Source organism: Harmonia axyridis, chromosome 2 (assembly GCF_914767665.1).
Source record: "Harmonia axyridis chromosome 2, icHarAxyr1.1, whole genome shotgun sequence".
Classification (NCBI taxonomy): Eukaryota; Metazoa; Arthropoda; class Insecta; order Coleoptera; family Coccinellidae; genus Harmonia; species Harmonia axyridis.
Genome location: NC_059502.1, coordinates 32236394 through 32247463, shown reverse-complemented (window position 1 = coordinate 32247463; position 11070 = coordinate 32236394). Strand labels below are relative to the sequence as shown.

The 11070-nt window shown below is 32.1% G+C and overlaps 1 protein-coding gene across 1 annotated transcript; it reads right to left on the bottom strand.

The window, feature by feature from the left end:
• Positions 1 to 221: 221 nt before the first annotated feature.
• LOC123672256 (lipase 3-like) lies at positions 222 to 9753 on the bottom strand. The gene is made up of 7 exons (XM_045606285.1): positions 9231 to 9753; positions 6429 to 6742; positions 5115 to 5361; positions 4824 to 4970; positions 3868 to 3949; positions 3617 to 3759; positions 222 to 501 (listed from the first exon to the last, which is right to left on the bottom strand). The coding sequence occupies exons 1-7, from the start codon at positions 9321 to 9323 to the stop codon at positions 346 to 348; spliced, it is 1182 nt and encodes a 393-aa protein (XP_045462241.1). The 5' UTR covers positions 9324 to 9753; the 3' UTR covers positions 222 to 345.
• Positions 9754 to 11070: the final 1317 nt, after the last annotated feature.

The window sequence follows — 11070 nt, the reverse complement described above, 5'->3', positions numbered from 1 at the left end:
GTAGTTTTTCTTGAATAATCATCAGAAGTAGCAATTATTATAACATTTGTTTCCTCAAAAGATTCTACAATCCTATTCTCCGCCAATGTTCTGAGTTATTTGCAACTTTTTTATGGTAGGTTAGAAGTAGACTAATGTATAACGTGTAAGGTGGTAAAAAATTGGTCTTTTCGATGTAATTTCTGAATTCCGTTAATTCGAACAATAATAAAAATCCTTCCTCAAAGTAATATACTTTAATTACAATCATTTTGTTGGAATATCACATCATCATATTTATAAAATAACTTAAATTAAATCTATAAACATTCAAACTATATACAAATTAATTACATCACTCATGAATCATGAGTCATATTCTTCTGAGAATTCGATAAGAGGATCATAAAGTTCTTTCTTTGCCGTTTTTGAAAAAAGAAAGTCTATATGATTCCATTTTTTATTCTGCATGAGATATCTCCTTACACAGTTCTGCAAGGTGTCACACATGATTTCGATGTCCTGAAACAATTAAAAACTTATATAGAACAAATAATAGCATTACTACCTCAACAAAAGACAAATTACGATACACCAGCTTGTCAATTAACATTCTCAGAGATGGTTTAAGGAGCAACTACATTTCTTGAAATAATTACATTATTAAGCCCCGGTGCACACATCCGACATTTGCAGTTGCGACACCGTTGCGGTGTCGTACGCTAGTGTGCATGCTCCCATTTGATTCTTTGTACCACAGCCCGCATGATGGCAGTTACGACGCACACTACCCGCCGTGCAAATGCGACGTCGTAACTGCCAGCCTACGGTCGTTTTTTGGTAGCATGTCCCTCTAGGCCGCAACTGTGCCGCAGTCGTACATGCGATCTCTCAGTACTCTTTTCTATATTGGCCTGTGCACACATACGACTTTTGTCGTGAGTTCGCACAATGGCAGAGAGGGAATTGGATATCGATTTCTTCATTGAAGAAACTAAAATGAGGTGATGTCATCAGAAAAATTTATTGGGTAGTAGTATGTTTTCATCAATTCTTCGAACAACAGGATTTTCAACAATTCATTTCCATTTCTCATGATCGGTGAGTCCGCTGGTAGCCTATATATTTTCTTCCGAACGATTTTATCATTGTCTATAGATATTGCGAAAGTAATAAAGTGTCTTATTCAAACTCTTATTGATAAAAATTTAAATTCAATTTTTGAAACAGCTAGAGATTTCAAGATCATATGAGTGAAAGTTTCGTAGAAATCATGAAAAACTGAAAAAGTTTTAAATTTTTATGATCCAACAAATACTATAATCAAATAAGTCCAGAAAGTATTACATTCACGAATGGGAAACTAGTGCGCATTGTACTTGTTGGATCATAAAAGTTTAAAACGTTTTCAGTTTTTCATGATTTCTACGAAACTGTCACTCATATGATCTTGAAATCTCTAGCTGTTTCAAAAATTGAATATAAATTTTTATCAATAAGAGTTTGAATAAGACACTATTACTTTCGCAATAACTATAGACAATGATAAAATCATTCGGAAGAAAATATAAAGGCTACCAGCGGACTCACTGATCATGAGAAATAGAGATGAATTGTTGAAAATCCTGTTATTCGAAGAATACTACCCAATAAATTTTTCTGATGACATCATCTCATTTTAGTTTCTTCAATGAAGAAATCGATATCCAATTCCCTCTCTACCATTGTGCGAACTCACGACAAAAGTCGTATGTGTGCACAGGCCAATATAGAAAAGAGTACTGAGAGATCGCATGTACGACTGCAGCACAGTTGCGGCCTAGAGGGACATGCTACCAAAAAACGACCGTATGCTGGCAGTTACGACGTCGCAACTGCACGGCGGGTAGTGTGCATGCTCCCATTTGATTCTTTGTACCACAGGCCGCAAGTACGACACAGCAACGGTGTCGTAACTGCAAAAGTCGGATGTGTGCACCGGGCCTAAATAGGCTAAATAGTGCCGGTGGTATACTATAGCCAAATGAATTTTATCTGTTTCAAAATCGAAACATCATATGGGATCTACAGATAACTTCTTCAAATTCGAATAACATCATAGATGAGGTTGAAACCTTAACTTTATTCAATTGTTATTTATTTCGATTTGATGGCATTTGGTATGGATATCTATTCCGGTATGTATATCGCCCTATATATGGCGCACATATACGTGAACTTGAGATACGGGAGACCCCTTTTTAATGATAATAATAATTATCATTGAAAATTAGACAGGTTGCTTCGTAACTCAAGTTATTTATTATTATTTTGATTATAGAGTGGGGGTAAAATACGTCATCGGGTTTGCCGAATTTTGAAATTTGGTTATGTTCCAACTACTTTCTGCGAGGATCATTTTGTAAAACGATCCACTCAATAGATAATAATTGTCTGTTTATTATTCTGTTCAAAATATATTTTCATAAAATCAATTTGTACATTTCCCTCAATTTCAGTTATACCCATTAATGCCATTTCCTAATATCCAAAAGGGGTGAATATTAGATGTAGTAAAAAGAAATCCATTATTCTTCCAATAGATGGCTTTAGTTATCTGTATCTTGCGTTGTATAAGATGAGATTTCTTATCTACTAAGTTTTTTTAATCGTGCGTTATATGCTTCTTACAAATATTATTATGTAATATAGGATTTTAATGGACAGATCAGAAGATCACAATCGACTAAGCACTCGCGACTTTCAATGTGTCTGGTCAGATGTAAAACCATCAAAACTGTTTGTGTATTGGGGTAATATTTTTTTATAGGTCCCCAAGTAACATATATAAAATTTAGCATTCATACTATGAGAAAGTCTAATTGTGATTATAATAGTTTAGGGGTGTTTAGCATAGGGTAGCAAAGAGTGCCCGGCAACGAATGACGAGTTTTCTGAAGTTATCTCGAAGAAAATATAAAAAAATTGAGCTTTATACTTGAACCAATTTAAGGTACTAACTTTCAGCATTTATAAAATGACGAAGGTCGGTTCTTGAGCTAATAGTGGTACAGTATCATTCTACCCAAATATCTTTTATTTCTAATTTTGAACCGGGAGTGTTTCAAATCAATTAGATTCTACATTGGTGAATAAATCGTGGTAAAGTTCGATTTTAAAATTTGCTAGAGAAGTTTTCAAAGTAGAGTTGAAGGTTGAATCGAATATTTCGGTTTAGTTCGTAAGAGGGCAAAATCCGTTAGATGGTATCAGAGTTACATCCATATGAAATTGTGTTTTCTTGGAAATTGAAAAAATACTTTTTCAATAAATCTGAAATTTAGAAATCAATTGCTAAATATCGAAATAAATATTCAAGCACATTTACATGAGGATGGTATCATTGGGGAATGAAAAATTTTCTTCAAAATTTCGATAGCTAAGAATCTATACATTAATTTCACTGAACTTTTATATGTGTATAAAGTTCATCAAAGATGAGAGTTACTCAAAAATTCAGCTACAATCAGCCCATACACAGGAAAAAGTAATTCAGTTTTTCTGATCTGATAACCATTCGAAATTTGCATCAATTATGTGTGTCAGAACAAGTCAAACTGTCTAATTCAATAAGGAAATTATTAAAACGAACACTCACCTTATAGTTAGCTAAATTATCACCTAAACTGTAATACATTGCTGTTGGTACAGTGATAGAAGAGATGTTGTAGTCGGGTGGTGTATCTTGTCCATAAATTACTCGATTCTCTTCAATGCCATAGTCCCAAGGCCTAAAATGTCCTGTAATTTTATTCAAATAGATTAGATGAGTATATCAGATATCCATAAAGAAAAATTCAAAGAAATCGAAAAAAAATTTCTATTAACTACTTAAAATTTTCTACTCACCCGAAGCTATAATTTGTGCAAAATGAAGAAGTTGCTTAACAGAAACGCTGCACACTTGCTTAGCCACGAAGGGCATCATTTCCTGAAATTAAATTTTCTAATGAGCATTTTTACCTACAAGAACTATATTTATTTGATTCAATTATTGTTTTGCAAGGTTTACAGGATAGCCATATCTCAATTATTCGGCACTAGGTACATCTTCCGAATTATTATATAGGTAAGTATAAAAAGTACATATAATATTGAGGCACGGCATCTAGTTCTTCAGTTATATATTCGTATTATTGACCTCTCTCATCTATTAGGTACTTCCTTATTATTTAGCATAAGCTTTGAATTGGAAACATTACAAGTACAATAGCTTTGAAAGAATATTTTTCCAATTGAATCCATTGTGATTGATTGTATATTTGAATTTATCATTATTGGAAGATTTCAAGAATATATATCGTCTTATAATTCTATATTTAATTAATGTGAATCCATTTAGATGACAACTTTTATACTTATGAAATCTAAAGAAACTTTTGATGTAGTCTCTTCATATGTGAGGCAGTTAAATAATTTGATAATCAACATTAAGACGTAAAAATCTTGAATAGGAGAAAAAGTTCTTTCTTTGTTTTTCCTCAGTTTTACGACTCAAATCATATTTGTGAGTTTCAAATTGTGCGTAATCTAAGACAATTTTCTTTAGTCTTATATTTTCTTATTCATTTATTCCTCCTTATTATTTTTCCTTATTAATTAGTGCTTTTATCAAACTTCTGAAGCTTTGAACAGAGAAGAGAACTGTGCATTGCTAGAAGTCAAACTCCAAAGACACATTCAATGATCCCCTGAAGTATAAAGAGGTGTCATTTGAAATATTTTTCGATCCAGACTCTTCCCAGAGACATATATTTCAGTGAATATTTTGAAATAGGTCACATTTTCACACATGATTAACTCACCTTATTGAATTCTCCAGAATTTCCAAATAACAAATGATTTGTCATTACGCACATATCTCGAAAGACCTTGTTCATGCAAATCATCGGCAGTATTACGAATATTTCTTGTGGAGGAAACTCATAAATCTTAAGAGTCCGTGATAGTGCCTACAAAAAATAACTAAACTTTCACAATATTCGATCATTTCTGGTTGAACTATCCCAAAAATCAATGGAATTAAGAGTATATTGTGACTATTGATGGTGATGATGAAATGTCCTAATGGATATAGGTGCCTATTAGGTACTTACATATAATTCATCAGGCACTATGCTGAATGGAAGGAGCCACGGATTTGCAAAATGGTTTTCGAATCCACCTGGACCCAAAAGAGAAGCCAGCTTTATCTTTTCTTGATATTCTGGTCTCAGAGAGGATAATATATAAAAAACCATTCCACCTTGTGAGTGTCCAACATACTCAAGTTGCTGTTGTCCTGTTGTATCAAGTATATAGTCAATTTTTGCAGGAAGATCATAGTAGCCTATTTCATGGAAGCTGCAAATTATAAAATAAGTCAAAACCAGTTTTCTGAGCCGGTATCTTATTCAAAGTGAATTTTCGAAGACAAAAGGAAAATATCTGATCTCAGTTTAGGCCTAGTTCTGTGGTATATGAAATACATGTATAAATTTTTGAACATCAAAAAACATTTCTTATTCTTAGTTTATCGAAGTCTTTTGATCATTTATGTGAAGAAAAAAACTTTTGTCTACAATTTGAAAAAAATAATTTGGTGTAATCTAGTCTATATGTCGGTCTGTGTGTTAATTCGCATATCATCGTAACAATCTAACAACTTCTATAGTACATATCCTACTTCAAATGTATTGGAATAAAGTTTGTGCGGAAGATGGACAAAATTGAGCTTTTTTAGATGAAAGCACGTGTTGAGTGAGTGAAAACAAAATATTTCATCGAGCCTTGGACCCGAGCTTGGACCGTTAGAGCATTAATCTACTGAAGTTCACTGAAAATCCGTCGTCCCAATTGTTGCTCTTTTTTAATTTCACAACCTACATTACAAAAATTTCTGAACAAATAGCCCAAAAATTATCATCTGGTCGAGCCTTTGGTGAATTTATGGGGCTGTTGTTTTTCGACAAAATATTTTGTTGTGACGATTCAACCAAATTTGAGTGTCATATGCAAAATGACAAGAAACCCGCCCAAAACATATTATTGATCATGATTCTGGAGGATAAAAATAATATCTATACTAATTCACAAAGAAACTGCAACATCTTTAAATTTTATTTTTTTTTTTGGCAAAACCTATTTAGTATAGCAAGGAGTAAATGAGTGAATTTGAAGAAAAAATCTTGAAGGTTTTTCAACAATTTACTACGTCATTACGACGCGATAGGTTTCGTAAACTGGTTGTCATTGAAATGATTCTTTTTTCAAAGCAGAATCGACATTTTCAATTTTCAAAATTGTTCCATACAATTGAAATGTACATGTGCCAAAATTTTTGAGATATACGATATACGACGGGATATAGCGTGTAAACTTTTGTTCGAAAAATTTCTTTTTTTCTACCTAAGGCTGTTGCTATATCTCACCTGAAATTCCAGAAATCTTCAACAGTCACATTCAAATATTTGTGTTTCCTTCCGTAGGCGTTTCCTCTGCTATTTCCTAACCATACGTCATAACCATTGTCTGCTAACATGAATGCTAAACTAGCATTGTTCATTGCGTTCGATATAAAATTCTCAGCTTGTCCAAGAAGGCCATGCATAAGTAGAATTGGTTTGCTGTTCGTTCGATTGCTGTGCCTGCCTCCAGGGATCCGTATCATAGTGAGCATGTAATTATCCTCGGTGGTGATTTCATGAAGTTCAACATGGTAACCATAGCTTCGAATCAATTGTTCCTGTAAGGAAATTATTTTATGTTATGTTATGAAACTTACAAGTTGGAAAGAACAATCAAACCCTCGATATACATTGTAAAATAAGTTTTCCCTTTATACATATGGGTAAATCTCTTTTAAAAATTTTCCGTAATTTACCAAAAGCAATCTATGCTTCAGGTAAATTTTAAAAAGTGATTTACACATATGTCTAAAGGAAAAAGTGTATGAACAATGTGTGCTACCATCATTTATATCATATGGAGCAGAAAAAAAATCTGCAAAAAAACTAAGAGTAGTCCAGAGAGTCATGGAGAGAGTCATTCTTGGAATCACCAGCAGAAATAGAATACCTAACAAAACAGTGCCATCAAAGGGAAAACCAAAGTTAAAGACAATTGAATACATGACTAGAATGAAGTGGAGATGCGAGATGGGCAGGTCATACAGCTAGAAAGATGAACCAGGAGAGTATTGGACCACGGAAGGCCAAACGTAGCATAGGCAGATCACCGACACGCTTGACCGATGACATAAAGATAATTGCTGAGAATTGGACAAAGAGGGTTAAGTACCGTAGGACATGGAAGAACCAGGAGAAGGCCTACGTCCAGTAGTGGGCAATAGAGGCTACATGATGATTATGAATGGAACTTAATAATATACGAGTATCTAGTATACTTTCTTAGGGAGTTAAAGTTCGAACAATATTAGGAGTTATTCAGTGCTCGTTCATTCATTTGCCCATTGTACCAAATTTTTATATACCCATATACAGTTATGTGGCCTTCAATGATATAATTGGTGAATTTAATTGGTGGATGGCTTGAGTCAGTAATTTTTTAATTTTTTTGATTGATGAGTTCATTCAATTTATTGGAGCACTTTCAAATACTCAAATAAAATATATGTATTAAATTCTTTATTTTTCTATATTTTTCTTGGATCTAATTCTGATCACGAAATTTTAATTGTTTGAAATTATTATTACATAGATACAAGCAAATTTTCAACTCAGTCGAATCTGTCACTAAAATATAAGGTTTTGTTTGAGATATTATGTTTTAATTTTCTATGGTTAAAATGACTCTATAATAACAAAATTCTGCACGAAACTTGACATGATTAACATATATTCATGCAACCTCAACTCAACTTTTTCGATATTCTTCTTGAATTTTCTAAAATTCTGGATATGTGGTCAAAATGATAATTTTCACTTTACATACAATCTCCTGTTCATTTTTGTTTCTGTTCATAATTAAGGCACATTTATGAACACCTCAATTAATTAATTTTGATCAATTTCTAATCAATACTAGCCGAAATAATCAGTTATGGAAATAGATCCTATTTTCATTGAATAATAGGAATGAAGAGGATTTTTTCAAAATTCTACGTAAGAATCAAATGCTTTAGGTAAATCAATTTTGATTACACTAATTCATTAACTAATATGTTGGTTTCTCAATGAAATATAAAAGAGTTCCTCAGAATTCATATAGAATGAATCAGAAAGGAATATAAATATTGATACAACCATATGATATAATTTTCCTAATGTCGATAATGTTACAGAAACAACACCGTTTTGTGGAAAAATATTACATTTGAGAGCGGAAATATTTCTCTTTCATGAATTTAAACGCTTCGGTAATTTGAATCATCAAAATATAATCAACTAATGTTGTCATTCATATGAATGATTGGAGTTTTATCAATAGACCATAGTAGGTGATCATTATCATAATAAATGATTCGGATTGATTTTCGCGTCTTTCGGTTTGTAGAACTCCAGATTCATCCAATATATCATACAATTTTTTTTTATAACATTTATGTTTGATAGAAACGTCAATCCAACTATAATTTGTATTCAAATTTTATTTTGACCTTATGACAATTACCTATATATTATTTGCGTTTTTCATAACAAAATCCATATCATTGCACACTCAATATTTCTGATTGCTTTAATGAATTGCCAAAATATCCAATTTAATTTTTTTAACACTGAGATATTAATACTGGGTATTTATGAATGATATTAACTTCAGGAGTGTTGAAATATTTGATTTTTAATTCATTCATCACGAGTTTGGAAACTAAAAGTAACAAAATTTGAATAAGAATTTTCAGGTGCCAATTTCGAAATATTTTATATCGAATAGTTGCCAGTATTGGCAAAGAGCGGTAAGGAACATTTCAAAAGAAACTAAGTTGTTTAAATCATTCATAAAGACCCTGTTTAAAAGTGTCGATTTCTATTTGAAAATATGTATCCATATAAATAAATCATGTTTTGATTCTTAATTGATTCATTATTGTTAGATTTCCTGTGTTTTTATACTACAATGTTAATTTAATTAAGTAACTATATCGAATGTGAATGTGTAAACATTTCTGATTTTAATTTGAATATTTTGATGTTTTCAATAAAAAGGTGTTCTTGAATTCAACGGTTTTACTTTTTCATAGACTACAGGACTGAATTTATTGGAAAGCTTACCGTAGGTAATTCAATCCTTGGGAAAAAAGTATTAATTCCTTGACCCACCAATGCAGTAGCTCCGATGAAAAAGATCAAAAAATCTGCCTTCATGTTCTTGAAGAATTATCTATCAATTCAAAAGCACTGGTACACTTTTTCACTGATACAAAGTAAAACCTACTCCAACTGAGAGGTCTCTTTGAATGTATGATGAAATTTTTGTACAAAAAATACGCAACTCAGTTACACATCACTTGCCGGTAGTCGTAATGATCATTACTCTACGATATGTGTTAAAATTTATGATATCGTCGAATGATTGAAAAAATATATATGTACGGAATATAAACTAAATTCGAGTTGTTTTTATCAGACAGGTTGTTGGGAGAAGTAGGGATTTCTGCTCATTTTCACTAATGAGCTTTACGTGCTTAAAAGATTTGAATGTTTTGAATTTTGATTGTTTCATATCGAGGAGTTCTTATGAGATAAAATAATGGGTGTTAATCTTGATGAATCGTAAGAATACTGATTTGGAAAAAAATTAGGTAGTTTTATCTTTAAATGGAAAATTATTATTGCATTCTTTACATATTGTAATGATAACTGAAAACCACATGTGTTTATATTTGATATTTCCTGAAAAACTTCCTTGAAGTAAGTGGAATTAAATCAGACGGAAGATTCATTCTATAATTCGATCAATAAGTACATAAGATTAGATCAGTGAAGTGAAGTGTCATATAGGTAGATCAATACAAAATTTCGTTACATTTCATTCAGAAAAATACGAGCGATAATGTAAGATGTGTAATCATTAGAAAGAACCTTTTTTTCAGAATCATGATGATAATGGGAATAGATTGAAAAAATTAATAAAAAATAATTCAAGAAAAACACTGACTTGGCACCAGGAGCTTTTGAGGGCTCGTATATGCAAGCGTCTATTACATATAGCGCAGAATTAAATATGATATAAACATACATGATGCCACCTTTATGGGGGTGGTTTTCTCAGAACAAACTCATGATGGAAATTCGTCCCCCTAAAAATAGAAGTTGACCTGTTTTTTTTTTCAATTTTGGGGGTCAAATTTTCGTTAGGAGGCCCTGTATATGAGATGTGATATATTCTGTTGCCTAGATGAGGAGTTCAGATGATACGATCCTCCTGAAAGTCAGAATGAACGTTCGAGAAATTATTTTTCCTACCTACTACTACTTTCCACACTTGTAAGGAAATAGTATATTGTACAACAAGTGGGAAAAGTCCAACTTTTCTCGCTCCAGGACTTTCTCCACATGTTGCACACTACTTTTCCTACAAATGCACAAATTTCAATAATTCAAGTAATGGACTTGATTCAAATCAATATAGCCTTCGTTGACAGTAAGATGTCTAAAAACCAGGTGTATGAACTGATCAGCTTTTGTTTTGCCAATTTTGAGAATATTAGTTAAGCTTCGTTATGTCAACTGTAGGTAGCGCTATCAACAAATTAAGATTCTTGTTATTTATTATTTACGAGGTTTGTGCCATTATGTACCTATATGTATATCTTTCATTATAGTTATGATCTATGGAAGTAATTCTTGTAATTGAAATACCAATAAACTCTCTCTCTCTCTATTACAAATATTTGAATTCATTCTAGTAAACGTTTCGTGTTTTGTTTCACGACTTTGCACGATCATACTCGATTACACATCGCTTTTGATTGGTCAGTATCGGGTTTTAATTAATGTATCCAATCAAAATCAACGGAAATGACAAGTATGACATTGCGGCGCCGCCACGAACTAAAACTAATATTTTCAATTTGGTCGAATGTCATTGCATTCAAAATTTGACGAGTGC